This window comes from Nilaparvata lugens, chromosome 5, assembly GCF_014356525.2.
Source record: "Nilaparvata lugens isolate BPH chromosome 5, ASM1435652v1, whole genome shotgun sequence".
NCBI lineage: Eukaryota > Metazoa > Arthropoda > Insecta > Hemiptera > Delphacidae > Nilaparvata > Nilaparvata lugens.
In genome coordinates, this window is record NC_052508.1 from 61,091,629 (window position 1) to 61,109,898 (window position 18,270).

The 18,270-nt window shown below is 35.7% G+C and overlaps 1 protein-coding gene across 1 annotated transcript in view; it reads left to right on the plus strand.

Moving 5' to 3' along the window:
- Positions 1-12,995, plus strand: part of LOC111048771 (kelch-like protein 12) — a 30,390-nt gene extending 17,395 nt beyond the window's left edge. Inside the window, 5 exon segments of the mRNA XM_039428966.1 lie at positions 5,140-5,316; positions 7,940-8,086; positions 9,314-9,421; positions 11,432-11,592; positions 12,340-12,995. Of these exon segments, the coding sequence (XP_039284900.1) occupies positions 5,140-5,316; positions 7,940-8,086; positions 9,314-9,421; positions 11,432-11,592; positions 12,340-12,372 (626 nt within the window). The 3' untranslated portion in view covers positions 12,373-12,995.
- Positions 12,996-18,270: the final 5,275 nt, after the last annotated feature.

Sequence of the window (18,270 nt, forward strand, 5' to 3'; positions counted from 1 at the left end):
AACATGCCATTGAATTGTAAATAGTAAATTTACCAAGGTCACCAAGGACCGGTTTCCGAGCTCGGGATCTATAAGTTCTGGACTTACAGAGTCCAGGACTGAAATAAGCTCTCGGGTTTAAATCAACTTTCTGAGTCACGGGTTTATGTTCTAAACTCCGGGATCTATAGAGTTCTCGACTTATTCGAGTCCAGGACTTTAAGGCAGCAAACATGAGGGAAATTCTCAATATTTTGCTGTTATATTGTTGGCATTAGGCCTATAGCAAAACGGCTGATTGCAGCGAGATAATTCAAATGCTCTCCAAACTGTTTTGTGACAATTATTTTGTGAAAATACGTTTTGATTTCTTTGTATTGTGAGGATCTATAAATTCAAAGCAAACCTAACCTTTTGAAATATGAATAAAAAAATAAGCATTTCATTTTATGTTATGCTATTATTTATCATTGATCCTTGCCATTGATTTTGGAATAAACATTTTAGTATGTTTTGAAAAAAAACTGGAATAATATTTTATTATTGTTATTTTTTTTTTTCCCTGTTTGAGGTTTTGCTTGACCACCCTTTCCCTGGGCTCCGACCCCCAAGGAAGAGTGACAAGCGATTTTTCCAGAGTGACTGCTCCACATGTCCATGTGGTAAACAATCATACTTGGTCCGTTACCATTAAATCGTTTGCTCTGAGTAGACGTAATGAACCAAGAATGACAGCCTTCTGAATCTGACCTGCAAGGACAGCAGCAGGTCTCTCACAGGCTAGAATCGTTCTAAGGTTGGCCAAAAATGAAGGTCTCATGCCTCCCAGTACACCTACAATCAACACCACCATTCTCACAGAGTAGCCTGGGTTTAGCCTGCGAAGCTCCATTAGTAGGTCATGATATTTCGTCTGTTTTTCCTCCTCTTTGGTGACAATGTTATCCCTAGCTGGTGCTGAAAACTCAATGACATACATTGTCTTCGAAGTGATGTCAAGGAGGACAACATCAGGCTTTGTGGCTCTTAAAAGCCTGGTGGTAGAGAATGAGTAATTCCAATAAATTCGGCACCTCTCATTCCCCACAACAGATTCAATCTCCCCTGGGGCATAAGGCAGCACTGGTGTTTTGTCGATACCATATGAGTGTCTAAGATGGTAATAGAGCACTCGCAGAGCAGCATTATGTTGATGGATGTAGCCTGCAGTTGCATGCACAGAACAAGTAGACAGGATGTGCATGATCGTCTCTGGTGCTCTATGACACACCCTGCAACTGATATCAGCAACATCCATGTGCATTACTCTGCTGCGGTATGACAATGTGTTGATGACACCATCTTGACATGCCAGTATGAAACCATGCCAGTCTCAGACTTCAGGGCTGCTGACTTCAGAAAAGCAAAAGACTTCAGTGGCTTGGACAAGCCTTGCTCCTCAACATGCCTGTAGAAAACACCATGCAAGGACTTGTCCTTATGTTGCTGCAACAGGAGTCTGGACTCAGCAGTCTTTATTCTAGCCCTGAGCTGATTAGGCTCATGCTCCTCCTCCCGATCAGAACGAAAATCGAGACCAAGGGTATCTGCCGCATGCTGTGCTGCCTTATATAGGAAGGCCCCAACCCCTGCAACTTCATGGTCATGAACCAGCTGCATAAGGGAATCAGAGCATCTTTGTATGCTGCAGGCAAACTGTAAGGCCACCCTGTTGTGCACCTGTTGTGCAGATTCTCCAAACCAAGTAGACCGCTGCCCCCTTCATGCCTTGGCAGGTATATTCGGGCAACAGAAGAGCGGGGATGTAAACTTCTCTCCATGTGCATCCTTTTTCGGGTTTCCCTGTCCAGGTCCTGGAGCTCATTCCGATTCCACTTAACCACTCCAAAAGAGTAGGTGAGAACTGGCACAGCGAGCATGTTGGTGGCTTCAACTTTATTCTTGCCAGATAACTCAGATGACCAGAGCCTCCTGATTCTCCTCTTATACTCACTGCAGAGAGCCATCTTTATTTTTACAGTATCCTGAGCTTGATTCTGATCAAATCCCAGATACTGGTATGACTCTCCAGCTCTCAGGGCTCTTATTATGCTTCCATCAATAAGCTCCATTTCCTGCACCAGGCCCTGTAACCTTCCTTTCAGGAGATGAGTTACTGCACACTTGTCCAACCCGAAAGACATGCCAATATCATTTGAATATAGCTGCTTATTATTATTATTATTATTATGTTGAATATGCCATTGATTAATAATATTCACATTGGGAGATGTGATGATGGCCATTCCAAGGCAATCTTTGTATTATTTTCCTTGAACATTTCTAGGTTATGTCATACAGTCGTAAAATAAGGTTAGTTTTTTAAGCATAATTATTATGAAGAACTTTATACCAAAAAAAACTTGCAAACTATAAATTATGAATTTAGATGGACTAATTCAAATAATTTAGGTATTCCAAGACATTTATTTATTTGTCCATTCATCTACACCAAAACAATAACTGAATTGTGTTTGCTCAGTTAAGTCTAGAACTTAAATTTAAACCCTACCCCAGTCGAGGGTTTAAAATCACGCTGTTTTAAGTTCTGGACTTAACGATTTTTGATAAATCCTCGACTCCGAAAGAGGCGAGAATCTAATTCAAGTTCTGGACTTATAAGCCCTTCACTTAGAAAGCGAAATTATAAACTCCAGGGTCTAACGTGATCTCTTAACTCCAGGGTCTATTTGAGTCTTCGACTACGTTAACGCTCTGACTCGGAAAGCCAATTTTCTGACTCCAGAGTTTAAAGCCGAATAAAGTCTAGAACTTAGCTAAATCCCGAGCTCCGCAACCGGCCCTAAGATCCACTAATAATTGTACTACTATTGTAATACCACTATTGTATTTACTATTCAATGTAAAATAAATAAATAATGTATAACCATTCAATTATGTCGCAAACAATTTAATCAAGCAAACTATTGCATTGCTATTTTCTGATTAATTCACAAGGAATCGCTTATAGGGAATAATTTCTATTGGCGCAATGCTGCAATCTGATGTTTTCACAGCCTATAGTAATTTCATTGTTGACTAGCAGGTAGCCCGTGCTCCGCAAGGGTCTAAGTAAAAACTTGACAAACTGAAAACTTGACGTAGGCCTACTGAAATCTTGAAGAATTGAAAAAGGCCTATAACCACCTTTGGCAAATTAAGAATCGATATGCAAAATATTATTTCAAGCTGATCAGTTGAGTAGTTCAGACGTGATGATGCGTCATTCTTGAATTTCCTATCCGTGTATAAGCCAATTCTTTCCTTCATTATACCGGGTGATTACAAATGAAATAGACAACTTCAATAGCCTGTACAAAATTAAACTGGTGTATTTCAACATAGTAAGTGATATAGGTTTGTAGGGAATTTCTTAAAGTTTATGTTGGTAGAACTGTTGCTGGCTATTGTTGGCTGCTTCGTGTTACAACAGCCAGTTTAGTTTAGCAATATGGCCGCTACTCAAGTGGAGAAAGCTTATTGTGTTCTTGAATTAGCCAAAACAAACTCTGTTACTGTTGTGCAGCGTCATTTCAGAACAAAATACGGTAAACCACCACCAACAAGGCAATCAATTTATGACTGGTATGAACGTTTTGAAAGCAGTGGATGTGTGTGTAAGAAGAAGAGTACTGGAAGACCTTCTGTTACAGAAGAAAAATTGATAGTGTTCGTGATGTTTTTGTACGAAGTCCAGGAAAATCGACTAGATAAGCGAGTTTAGAATTGCAAATTCCTCAACCTACTGTGTGGAAAATTCTGCGGAAACGTTTGAAAATGACACCTTATAAATTGCAGTTAGTACAAAGTTTAAATGACAATGATAAAGTTGTACGTAAAAATGATTGTCAAGAGATGCAACATTGTCTTGAAAATGACGACACATTGTTTAATCGCCTAATTTTCAGTGATGAATGCACTTTTCACATTAGTGGAAAAGTTAACAGACATAATGTACGAGTATGGGGAACAGAAAACCCAAGAGAGACTGTACAGCATATACGCGATTCTCCTAAAGTGAACGTGTTTTGCGCTTTATCTTGTGAAAAGTTTTACGGGCCTTTCTTCTTCCAAGAACCATCAGTAACCGGAAGAATTTATCTGGACATGTTAACCGAATGGTTAATGCCTCAACTCCATGAAGATAGTTGTAACTTCATTTTTGTACAAGATAGAGCTCCGCCTCACTGATACTCAGACGTCAGAGGGTATCTGGATGAACATCTTCCTAGACGATGGATCGGCCGTGCAAGTGAGGAAAACGTTGTGTTTCAGCCGTGGCCACCTCGTAGTCCGGACCTAACGCCCTGCGACTTTTTCTTGTGGGGCTATGTAAAAGACAGAGTTTTCGTACCACCGCTTCCTGTTGATATCGATGATCTTAAACAACGAATCACAAATGCTCTTGCTACAGTTAACCGTGAGATGCTTCAGAATTTGACTACCGTGTTGATATCTGTCGTGATTCTTCAGAATTTGACTACCGTGTTGATATCTGTCGTGTTGCAAATGGTGCACACATTGAACATCTGCAAATTTTCAATAAAAACTTCAAGAATTCTTCTATGTAATCATGTAAGTAATGATCTAAACTTTCAAAATAATAAATTCTCTACAAGCTATTCAAACTGTCTATTTCATTTGTAATCACCCGGTATTATAGATTATGAATTCAGTAATATTTATAAAGACATCTAACTTTTTTTTAAACCCTAACCTGTCCCTTCTTAACCTTCATTTATTATCTCAAAACTTGATAAAATGGGCACTTGATGAACTGAGATCTCGACGAACTGAGACCCTCCCATCTTCTTAACTACGGAAAACCGATGAAAAGTGAAATTTGTAGTGAAATTTTCAAAGCAAACGCTGTGGGAATCACTGAAATTTACGAATTATTTTAACCACGGTAAACAGATTGAATGTGACATTTGAAGTAACAGGACCTAATACAATACTGTGGGAATTAAGCTACTAAATTTACGTAAGATTACCTAGCTACATTTGGACTGTTGTATGAATTAGAATTGAAACCGTTTCGGGCTTATAAGTCTGTGGCACTTTCTGTAAGTTGTGTAATTCTGAATGATTAAATAAATAATATTTTATGAATTGTTGTAGGTTTGGCGATGCTAGATGGCTTCGTGTATGCGGTTGGAGGTTGGGAGGGGGCCTACAGACTGGACTCTGTGGAGCGCTACGACCCAAGCGTCAACGCGTGGACAATGATCGAGCCCATGAAGATGGCCATCACAAGCCCAGCTGTAATTTCTCATGAAGGAATGCTCTACGTCACGGGTTAGCCTCTCCTCATACCAACAATTCATTTTCAAAACTAAAAATGAAAACCAAGCAATATACAGTACAATATAATTAACTTGTAGACAACCCGTGCTCAGCAAGGTCTATTTAAAGCACATAGATTGGATTTAGTTTTATAGTTTCATGCTGATATTGAAAGTATTAACAACTTTAATAATTTACAATAGAAAATCGATGTGATTAGGCTTTTATCCTATGTAAACTTTGTATCACAAATTGAATAAATTTGTTTCAATTATTAAAATTATTGGATAAACAAAAATGAAAATAGACCTACCAGTAGTTCTGTGAACAGTAGACCTCACGCAGTTTTCTTATCCACAAGTATCTGATGTCACCTGTTTGAAATGTTAACAAACTCAGTTCACGATTGAATTTTTACTCCATATGATAATTCATGCAGTTCCGTGATAATCAATCCATCTGATGAAAATATTCCTCAAATATTTGAAAATTATTTTTTTCCATTCAAAAATATTATAATTTCTTCAGCAGTTTATTTAATTAATTTTTATCACCTATTAATATTATTATTTTTTTAAATGTGAGAATATTAATTTATACTGATGGGCACGCATAGTAATACCATGACAACAAAACAAAATATTGAAACCATATAGAAATAGACACGGATTCTCCAGACTCTGTGTAATGCATGCAATGAATATAATCCACTTGTCAGCTGATTGATTATGAATAATTTTATAGTCTGATTAATCCTATCTTCAGAGTAGATGATATATTTATAGTGATATCGGAATTCCTTTCTTTTCATAGTATCCTTAAAATGAAAAATTTCAAAAAACCTTGAGTATACATCGACGCGCCGTTGAAAAAGAAATATTCCTGCCAAATCTCATAGAATTCTATCAACGAGTTTGGCCGTAAATGCGTTACGTACAGGCAGACAAAAGAAAATCCGAGTTAAAACATAGACCTCACTACGTTCGGTCAATAACCATTCTCGGTAAATTGAGAATCTTCATGCAAAATTTCAAGTTGATCAGTTGAGTAGATCAGACTTGATGATGCGTCATACATGTATTTCCTATCCCGTATACACAGGAGTGAGTAACTAAGCCAATTCTTTCTTATTTATACATTTTTCGTAAATATTTATTATTTAAATAATTTATTCATCCATTCACTGGTGATTTTGCTTGCACTCGTTATCCTATTATATTAAACGAACAATTTATGTATTATTTATATTTATTTATGTATGTCCAACGGATCTCGATAACGGCTCTAACGATTTTCACGAAATTTAGAACATAGTAGGTTTATGATATGAAAATTTGATTCCATTAGGTCTCATCCCTGGGAAAACTAGCTGAAGGACAAAAATAGGATAATAATTCATCTTTGGACAAACAGCTGATAATTTCGTCGTCTGTCGATAATGGAAGTGAGTGAGCGAGTGCATGTGTGTGGAACTGAGACAAAATTATGACTCTGCTGTTGAACTATTGCAATCATTCAATCAGGTATTTAGTGCCGGTTGCACAAAAGCCGATAAATTTTAATCCTGATTAATTCCAGGAGAACCAATCAGACAAACCGTCTTTGATTTTGTTCACGTGAAATTAATCAGGATTAAAATTTAACCGGCTTTTGTGCAACCGGCACTAAATACCTGATTGAATGATTGCAATAGTTCAACAGCAGAGTCATAATTTTGTCTCAGTTCCACACACATGCACTCGCTCACTCACTTCCATTATCAACAGATGACGAAATTATCAGCTGTTTTTCCAAGGATGAATAATTATTTTACTTTTTTGGCTTTCAGCGAGGCTTCCCAGGGATGAGACCTAATGGAATAGAATTTTTATATCATAAACCTACTATATTCCAAATTTTGTGAAAATCGTTAGAGCCGTTTTCGAGATCCGTTGGACATTTGTGAGAGAGATTTTTGCATTCCACTGGGAATCTCAATCTCAATCCACAGTGATTAGATAGAACCCTTCTGGATAAACTATAAATATATTATAATCTCCTCTTTCGTAATTGATTTTGCACTCCAGAGCGAAGCTCGGTACATTCAATATTACTCCACATGAATGGTATAATGCCTTCTTTTCCTGTCTTGTGTATTTGTTACTGTGGGCTGTGTCTTTTTTTTCTTGGACCATTTAGAGTTTTTGACAAGTTCCTGATCCCCCTGTTTTAGGTGGCAGTGGATGCTATTTAATCTATCTATTTATCTATCTATCGGTCCCCTGATATTTATATATGATTCAGATAATTAGGATAATTCATTCATACTGATGATTTACTGCTGATTTTGATTGCACTTGTTGTTATTTGTGTTTCAACTGATTCATTCATTCACTAATGATTTAGTTTGTACGCATTTATGATTTAAATAATTCATTCATTCACTGTCGATTTTGTTTGTACTCATTATTACTCGTGATTTAAATTATTCATTCATACATACATTCACTGTTGATTTTGTTTGCACTTGCTATTATTTTTGTGATTTAACTGATTCATTCACTAATGATTTGGTTTGCATGCGTTATTATTTGTGGTTGTAGTGGTTGTAATTTGAAGTGGTTTGATTGGTTGACAGGTCGGTTGTTCTTTTCAGGCGGAGCCGTGCTGGAAGACGGTGACGGCATAGCTCTGGTGCAGCGCTACGATCCACGGGCCAATGTCTGGACTGAGCTGTCTCCGATGCTGATTCCGCGCAGTGGAGCCGCCACATGTGTGCTCAACGGCATTATTTACATTCTAGGTAGGCTCTACCAACACTCGCTTATTAGCTAGCTATGTATTTAGGGCCATATGCTAACACTACGTTTAACGCTAAACCATGTTTACTTGTAGATATAGTTGAATTTATCATAATGTGTTTCATACGGGTATTAAACGAATAGCTGACATTTCTCCGTTTGAACCGAGTATCTGCATACGGGCCTAAGGCTAGGCGCACACCGGTTAGTCAAGACAAGACAAGACATGATCAGACACGTTCATTCACTACTTCACATAGTTGCTTATGAAGACATGTCTAATATTGCAATGACTAATCAGTATGAGTTGCGTCATAAGCAACTATGTGAAGTATTGTGACTAAACGTGACTAGTCTTGTCTTGACTTATCGGTATGTGACCAGCCTTAGACTAGGCGCACACCAGTTAGTCAAGAAAATACAAGACATGATCAGACACGTTTAGTCACAATACTTCACATGGTTGCTTGTAGAGTTATGTCAAATTGCAATGACTAATCAGTGTGTGTTGCGTCATGTGAAATATTGTGACTAAACGTGCCTAGTCTTGTCTTGACTAATCGGTGTGTGACCAGCCTTAGAGTGTATTGTACGCGACTGTACTGCTTGAGCAAAACAGCTATCGCGCTACACGCAGTGGAGCGCGATCATTCTGCGGAAACAATAAAGAAGTTTCACGCTCGAATTATATACAACATTTTTCCTAAACTGCAATACTGAACTACAGTACAAAAGATACAGTTTTTTTTACTTAAATATACTTACAGTACCATACTTACAGTACTTACAGTACTTATATTACCATTGGGTAATACGGCAAGGCAGAACATCCGAAAGGATCTCTCTGCCGATAAAAGCCATAAGAGTAAATAAAAATAACAGTACCATCGATTTATTTGTATCTACAAACTGTTAATTTTCACTCAGAAGCTTTTATCCAATCTAAATACAATTGCTGATATCCACACTTATAATACCAGAGGTTGTCTTTGAGACAACACCGATTGCAGTTGTATGAGAAAAAGTTGTATGACGATTTACCTACCGAGCTGCAGTCATTGTCAGATATCAGAATATTCAAGAGTGGAGTATACAAATTCCTTGTTTCAGTGTGAAGGATTTTGGTGGTAGATCCATGTGTGCTTGGACAATATGAGTATATTGAGTGTTATTCACTTCTATTCAATATTTCTCTGTTTTCATTTTTGTTTACTTTGTTTATTGTTCAGGAGGTTGGCACGCTTCAACAGAAAATACAAATCGGGTGGAATGCTACAACGTTCAAACAAACACGTGGGAGTTCAAGGCTACTATGTTTGAACGCAGATACAGGCCAGGTATGTTTCATACTATTTTTTATAGATATTCTACCAATTATTTTCCTCGTTAAATGTTGAATTCTGCTGAATGTTTCTCATTCAGTTACCAATACTGTTTGAGATGTTTTTATTAAATCAAAATATTGACAGAAGGTTTTATAAACATAGGTTCAATAATAGTTCATTCTGAGATAAAGATGGCCAAAGTACACACTCCATTTGTTATTGAAAATACTAATGTTATTTTTATGACGTAATAAAATGCTCAAATCTTATGTAAAATGCGCTATGAAATAACATATAACTAGTTGGAAGTTTTTAACTTCAGCAATTTGTCATAATAGGCTGAGGGTATGAACAGAACGGTCAGGTCGATAATAAGCTTTCAGTGTAGGTCGACTTTCATGTAAGGCTAGGGTTAGATCAAACAGGTAGGCTATAGTTATGTTGGAGCTAGAGTACGAATTCTGGAGCACAAAGCAAATAGAGAAGAAACATTATGAGAAGCATGATAAATTATGTCTCCAAAACTGTATGAATTTACCGTTAGTTCTCATGGCTTTGGAGCTTTCAAACTGGCTTTATCCAGATGTTTACTAATCTTTGTTCAGAGCATGTATTCGGTCGTTTGGGCTAAGCCCAACACAAACACATTGTCGATTGATCAATTGCTAACTCGAAGACATTTTCTTCAAGTAAGTGCTAGGATTCGAGTCAGTTGTATAATTCTTATTTGTATAGCTAGAACTAATGACTAGTTGCTAGTCTCTAGATCCTAGTTTTTATTCAATCGACCCAATGCCATTGTATTTCATAGTGAAAAGAACGGTCAAGTCTTAATGGAGTTTCATGGCTTTCAAATGTTTCTACCATTGTCAGCTGATTAGTGGTAACCGAAAGCTGAACATTGACCCACTCCTTAAGAGCATTTTTCAAATCAATGTAAAACTCAAATGATATTATTAATCAATTAATAATTAATATAGGAATAACTAAATAGAACCCTTTTTTAACTTTTCTACATAAATACTACTAGTTTCAGCTTTCAAACGATTTTCAAGTGTAATTTTTATTTTGAAAAAAATGTTCCTTTCTATTTTGAAAAAAAAACATTAAGTGCCGGTTGCACAACAGCAGGTTAAATTTTAACCTTGATTAATTCCACGAGAACTAATCAGAGAAGCCGTCTTTTCAAAAACGCCTTCTGTGATTGGTTCTCGTGAAATTAATCACAGTTAAAATTTAACCGGCTGTTGTGCAAATGGGCCTTAGGGCCGGTTTCCGAATTCGGGATTTAGCTAAGTTCTAGACTTTCAACAGCTGGAGTCAAGTTTAAATTAAATTTAAATAACTAAATCAAATTAAATAACTATAGTGAGGTCCACGTTATAATGACAGTATTTGATCAACTTTGGTTTTGCTATCCTTGTCTATCATTCGACAAAGACTGTGGTACTATCCTTTTCTAGGTCCACAACGATGACAATTATGTTTTTGACAGTGTAGAAATATAATTAGTTGATGCAGAGAATCGGCATCGCTATTCTTCTATCTTTATTCACTGCCATTATAACGTGGACCACACTATAGAACATTGAACACAAAATAAAATAAAGAGAAAATAGTGTAAAGTTTCAGCTATTTTGAATTATTTAAGAATGTTTATTTCGTCAAGGGAAAACGCTTCCAATTATAGAAATGAGAAAATAAAGATCATTTTGCTGTGACTGCGACTACGCCCCGTTTCGGAAAGCCAATTTTCTGACTCCAGCTGTCTAAAGTCTAGAACTTAGCTAAATCCCGAGATTGAAAACCGGCCCTTAAAATGGCTTGGAAGCTAAAAGTAGTAGTGTTTATGTAAAAAAGTTTGAAGAAAGGGTACTTTGTAGCTATTTCTATATTAATTGAAAAATTCCAAGTAACCCTATTAGAATACTTTATTAGATATCTATTATACATATAAATAACTTTGAGAGTTTCGATAGATTCCCAAGATCTTTGATGATAGTGTTGTAAATTGTTGAATAGGTGTGGCGGTAATGGACGGCAAAATCTACGTACTGGGTGGTGAGGAAGGGTGGGATCGCTACCATGACTCTATTGAGTGCTATGACCCAGAGACCGATGAATGGAAGGTGACCGGTCAACTGCCCACGCCCAGGTCATGGCTCAGCTGTGTGCCGCTCCAAGTAAGTTAAATTAACCCATTATACAGATGTCCCACAAAAGGTGTAACATCCAAAGACCATAGATCCTACATGAAATTTGCAACAATAAGTGTCCAGTAAAATTATCTTACAGATGGAATTAAATAGAGAATGCATTTAGTCAAATGCTAATTAATATATAATTATTATTTAACGAAGATCCCAAATAAATGCTGCAAATCACCCCGAAGACCTCTGCTACTACAGACATTGACAACAGGGTTAACAGCTAGATGGAAATTCGATGAGAACTACTATCCAAAAATTAGTTGCCAGCCCGGGAATCGAACCCGGTACCTCCCAATTGCTAGTCAGGAATGCTTACCCTTACACCAAACTGACAATCTCTGGATAGCAGCGCTCATTTTATACGAAGCCACAGCGGCCAACCAGTTACAGATAGAATTAAATAGAGAATGCATTTAGTCAAATGCTAATTAATAATATAATTATTATTTAACGAAAATCCCAAATAAATGCTGCAAATCACCCCGAAGTACTTTCCATCTAGCTGTTAACCCTGTTGTTAATGTCTGCAGTAGCAGAGGTCTTCGGGGTGATTTGCAGCATTTATTTGGGATTTTCGTTAAATAATAATTATAAAATTATCTTATATCAGCCTTAGTTTTCGAGATGTAACGATTTTTCGATATTTTTGATAACGTCAATAACTAGAAAATTATCAGTCAAAATCTAATTCTAATAATTGTATGATTGTTATTTTTCCAGGTAAAAAGATCCGTCTGCAGAGAGAAGTCTTGACAAAGCCAAAGCCAATCTTCAGTGTGGACCCTGGTCTAATTCTCCCACCACTCTCTATTTCATAGTACAATAAACAAAATCTCATTGTCATAAATATCGGACACAATAATTACTTTCAAGTATTATTCAATTCAAAATCAAAATTAGGTTCTTATAAAGGAGAGAAGTAATGTCTTTTAATTTGACAGCTGTGATTTTTTATTATACCTTATACTTATTTTATATTTCTTTTTTGGTATTATTTTTATTCATTGGTTACTATCATTTGTACCCTGAGTAAACTTATTGAAATGAAATTTAAAAATTCTTTATCAGGCGGAGTTAGGACTTTTATTCCTCTCTACCACTCAACCTCGAAAGGTTATTATTATAAGATCATTAAAGGAAAAGATAAAATTATCTTTGTAATGACTGCCATTTACAATCTTATTTCTGATAAATATCTTAAGATGGTTGTTTTCTAAAATTTGAAATATTTCCCTATGAGGAATATTGTATTATATTCTATTTTCAATAGTGAATAACTTTTGGTTCCTTTACATTTTATAAATGTTCTGTTCAATTATTGTAATGCTAACCAATGCATGTCATTTTCTAAGTCAATTAAAATGAAACAAACAAAATTTTTGTTAATTTTTTTACTCCTGCATGACTTATGATTCAATATAATTGAAGAGGTGGATTCCAAAAGGGCTTAAGTCATTTTTTTTCACATTTTGAGGTTTTAGTTGAATCTGATTCTAGAGCATCATTTCTAACATTGGAAAAACAATTCATGCCATAACAGCTTAAGTCAAGTATATTATTATTATTATTATAATTTTATGGCCTTCATTGGACCACTGTAGTCAGTATCTTCCACCTTTACTCCGTCCTCTCTCAGCCCAGTATTTCTTCATTCGTTCAGAAATTAATTTCCTTTCCTCGTCCGAAATCACTCTTCCCATTCTGTGTCTGACTTTGATCTGCAGTCTGGTCTGTTTGTCCTTCAGGATTCTGATGTTGTCCGACTTGTTCTTCAAATCTTCGAATGTTATATTCAACTCTCTCATATCCTCCTTGAGTTCGTCAATCCATTTTATATTTGTTTTACTTTTCCACAACTTTTCAATAATTCTTCTGCTTAGTCTGTCCTCCGAAGCTCTAATCAGGTGACCGAAGAAAGATATTCGCTTTTTTTTATTGTACTTGTGACAGGTTCATTTCTTTGTAAACAGTTTCGTTGGAAGCTAATCTCCAGGGTCCATCTACTTGATAGTTCTTGTTAATACAGTTCTGATGATTCTTCTTTCGATTTTAGTATTTGTCTATTGCGATGGTATTGGTAGTTTTAAAGATGGTTTCACTTGCGTAAGTTATTACCGGTTGAGTGACTGTCTTGTAATACTTCAATTTTGTGGCTATTGATAGTGATTTCTTGTTGTAAGTGTTCTTTGTGGCATACTGTGCTCTTCTCAACTTATTCAGTCTACTGTCCCACGTTCGATTCTCATTGAGATTGTAGGTTATGATTTCACCTAGATATTTGAAACAATAAGTGTCCAGTAAAATTATCTTACAGATGGAATTAAATAGAGAATGCATTTAGTCAAATGCTAATTAATATATAATTATTATTTAACGAAAATCCCAAATAAATGCTGCAAATCACCCCGAAGACCTCTGCTACTACAGACATTGACAACAGGGTTAACAGCTAGATGGAAATTCGATGAGAACTACTATCCAAAAATTAGTTGCCAGCCCGGGAATCGAACCCGGTACCTCCCAATTGCTAGTCAGGAATGCTTACCCTTACACCAAACTGACAATCTCTGGATAGCAGCGCTCATTTTATACGAAGCCACAGCGGCCAACCAGTTACAGATAGAATTAAATAGAGAATGCATTTAGTCAAATGCTAATTAATAATATAATTATTATTTAACGAAAATCCCAAATAAATGCTGCAAATCACCCCGAAGTACTTTCCATCTAGCTGTTAACCCTGTTGTTAATGTCTGCAGTAGCAGAGGTCTTCGGGGTGATTTGCAGCATTTATTTGGGATTTTCGTTAAATAATAATTATAAAATTATCTTATATCAGCCTTAGTTTTCGAGATGTAACGATTTTTCGATATTTTTGATAACGTCAATAACTAGAAAATTATCAGTCAAAATCTAATTCTAATAATTGTATGATTGTTATTTTTCCAGGTAAAAAGATCCGTCTGCAGAGAGAAGTCTTGACAAAGCCAAAGCCAATCTTCAGTGTGGACCCTGGTCTAATTCTCCCACCACTCTCTATTTCATAGTACAATAAACAAAATCTCATTGTCATAAATATCGGACACAATAATTACTTTCAAGTATTATTCAATTCAAAATCAAAATTAGGTTCTTATAAAGGAGAGAAGTAATGTCTTTTAATTTGACAGCTGTGATTTTTTATTATACCTTATACTTATTTTATATTTCTTTTTTGGTATTATTTTTATTCATTGGTTACTATCATTTGTACCCTGAGTAAACTTATTGAAATGAAATTTTAAAAATTCTTTATCAGGCGGAGTTAGGACTTTTATTCCTCTCTACCACTCAACCTCGAAAGGTTATTATTATAAGATCATTAAAGGAAAAGATAAAATTATCTTTGTAATGACTGCCATTTACAATCTTATTTCTGATAAATATCTTAAGATGGTTGTTTTCTAAAATTTGAAATATTTCCCTATGAGGAATATTGTATTATATTCTATTTTCAATAGTGAATAACTTTTGGTTCCTTTACATTTTATAAATGTTCTGTTCAATTATTGTAATGCTAACCAATGCATGTCATTTTCTAAGTCAATTAAAATGAAACAAACAAAATTTTTGTTAATTTTTTTACTCCTGCATGACTTATGATTCAATATAATTGAAGAGGTGGATTCCAAAAGGGCTTAAGTCATTTTTTTCACATTTTGAGGTTTTAGTTGAATCTGATTCTAGAGCATCATTATTTTTCTAACATTGGAAAAACAATTCATGCCATAACAGCTTAAGTCAAGTATATTATACACATTACAAATCAGTAATGTTTTCCAAAAGTGCTTTAGTCATACCTTGTTCTTTTCCAAACAGGCTTATGTCAGCTGCCAAGCGTTTTGCGCATGCGCGATTCCAGCGGTCAGCACCTATTTGCTGTGATTTTGAGGTTGTACTGGCTGATTAACTTTGATTAGTGAATCGTGTCAGTGAGAAGAAGAAGAATGTGATTAATTTTGATAAATAAGAATTAATATTTTGTCATGTACTTAGATAGTTATTAAAACCTTCGTTGACATCTTAAAGACAAGCTCTGATTATCAATACTCTTATAAATAATAATAGTTTGAAGTTGTCTCCCATATGAATTTTCCAGAAGTGCTTAAAAAAATTGCTGCCAAAAAATGATAGATGTAAAATAGGAATGGACCCAGTTTGTCTTTCACTGTTCCACTTTGGAAACGTCCGTAAAAACTGACCATTTTTTGTGAGTGGCGGCTTTCAGTGCAGGCGGAACTCCGGCGACCCGTTTCAAGGTCCCCTGAGTCCAAAAAAGTTATTTTGGGGGGGGGTTGCCGGAGTTCCGCCTGCACTGAAAGCCGCCACTCACAAAAAAATGGTCAGTTTTTACGGACGCAACCAAAGTGGAACAATGGAACAAACTGGGTCTATCCTCCTTGGAATGGTCTATTTGGTTTTCTCTATAAGGTAATATCTATAAAATGAAGTCTATTATTCTATCTACCAATGTTATAATTTATTATACAACATCAGTTTTGGGCTCAACTCACACTTACACGACTCAGATCGAGAAGAGACTCAAAATTTGGAAACACATGCTCTCAACTAGAGTCGAGTCTCTTCTGGACATGATCCGAGCAAAGTGAGGTCTAGGATTCAAGTCGACAGTTTGGCATTTCTCTTAATGTTTAAATGTTCAAATGTTTATATGTTGCACATTTACGGCAAAACGCGGTAATAGATTTTCATGAAATTTGACAGGTATGTTCCTTTTTTAATTGCGCGTCGACGTATATACAAGGTTTTTGGAAATTTTGCATTCCAAGGATAATATAAAAGGAAAAAGGAGCCTTCTTCATACGCCAATATTAGAGTAAAAATCAGACTATAGAATTAATCATCATAAATCAGCTAACAAGTGATTACATAGATGTGAGGAGAATCCAGTCTATAGCTGTATTTTCATAAGGTCTATAGTTTGAATCAGGTACTTGTGGATGAGAATACTGCGTGAGATCTACTGTTCACAGAACTACTAGTAAATAAATGAATGAATGAGAGTGATGTACGTTTAAAAACATTACATAGATCCAATGTCTACTTCTTCAAACGTATTCAGGCTACTTATTTTTTGACCGAGCAAAGTGAGGTCAAAGATTCAAGTCAACGGTCTTGCATTTCTCTTTATGTTCTGCATTTACGGCAAAACGCAGCAATAGCTTTTCATTAAATTTGACTTGTATGTTCCTTTTTGGATTTTGTGTCGGCGTATATATAGAGTTTTCTGAAATTTTGCATTTTAAGGATACCGTAATACAAAAGGAAAAGGAGTGTCATTCCAACGCCAATATTACCGTAAAAGTCAGACTATAGAATTATTCATTATAAATCAGCTGTCAAGTGGATTATTAATTGCATGCAATTAATATCTCAATGTAACTTGGTAAAAAATCAGCTGCTGTGTGGAATTTTGCATTTTAAGGATAATACAAAAGAAAAAGGAGTCTCCTTCTAACGCCAGTACAATATTACGGTAAAAATCAGACTATAGAATTATTCATCATAAATTAGCTGTCAAGTGGATTATCTTATTATACGTGCATATAGGCATACCTATCGCATGCCTCATTGAATGCAATTTTTATGCATTAATTAATGAACTATTGATTGCATGCAATAACGCATGCAATTAATAACTAAAATAACATAGTATTGTCTCTAGACCTTTCTCTGCTTCGAACTCGGGCTGACCTATTGCCAGTATGTCTTGAAGGAGATTAGCTTTTGATGTTAGCATTTTTGATACTCCAACCCCAACAGCCATTAGCCGTTTTCACACCAATATATCGCCGACACGACATACAGACAGGATTTATTCTGATGTACAGTATAAGAGGAGACTTTGGTTTATTACTGCGCTAGGTCTACTGTTCACAGATCTACTAGTATTCATAAAATAGTATCATAGTACCCTTTTTTGATAAGTTTTTAATATAAAATAACAGATTAAAAACACAAATTGGAACAACTAGTTTTTATGTATCACGTTTATTTGAAATTTATTTTAAAAAACCTGAAGATGATGTGATACATTGAAACTATAGTGAGGTCCACGTTATAATGACAGTATTTGATCAACTTTGGTTTTGCTATCCTTGTCTATCATTTGACAAAGCCGGTGGTACTATCCTTTTCTAGGTCCACAACAATGCCAATTATGATTTTGACAGTCTAGAAATATAATTAATTAATGCAGAGAATCGGCATCGCTATTCTTCTATCTTTATACATTGCCATTATAACGTTGACCTTACTATAGTTGATTATATTTGTGTTTTAATCTGTTATTTTACATTAATTTTTTTTCAAAAAGGGTACTATGATGTTATTTTATAAATAGATCCAATGATACATCAATGGCCGGCTGCTACCACGCACTCTTAGAACGATTAGCATCAATAATTGAAAGAGCCTCATCGTAATGCTGACAATGTAAGACAAATCTCACAGAACAAGTATGACTTCGGTTACAGTGTTGTTGGTCTTTTCCTCAACGTGAAATCGGCTAACCACTCCACTGATGTTTTGTGCGCAGGCCGTTAGAAAGCAGCCTCTTAACTTTATAATATTATAATCCAGAGAGCACTG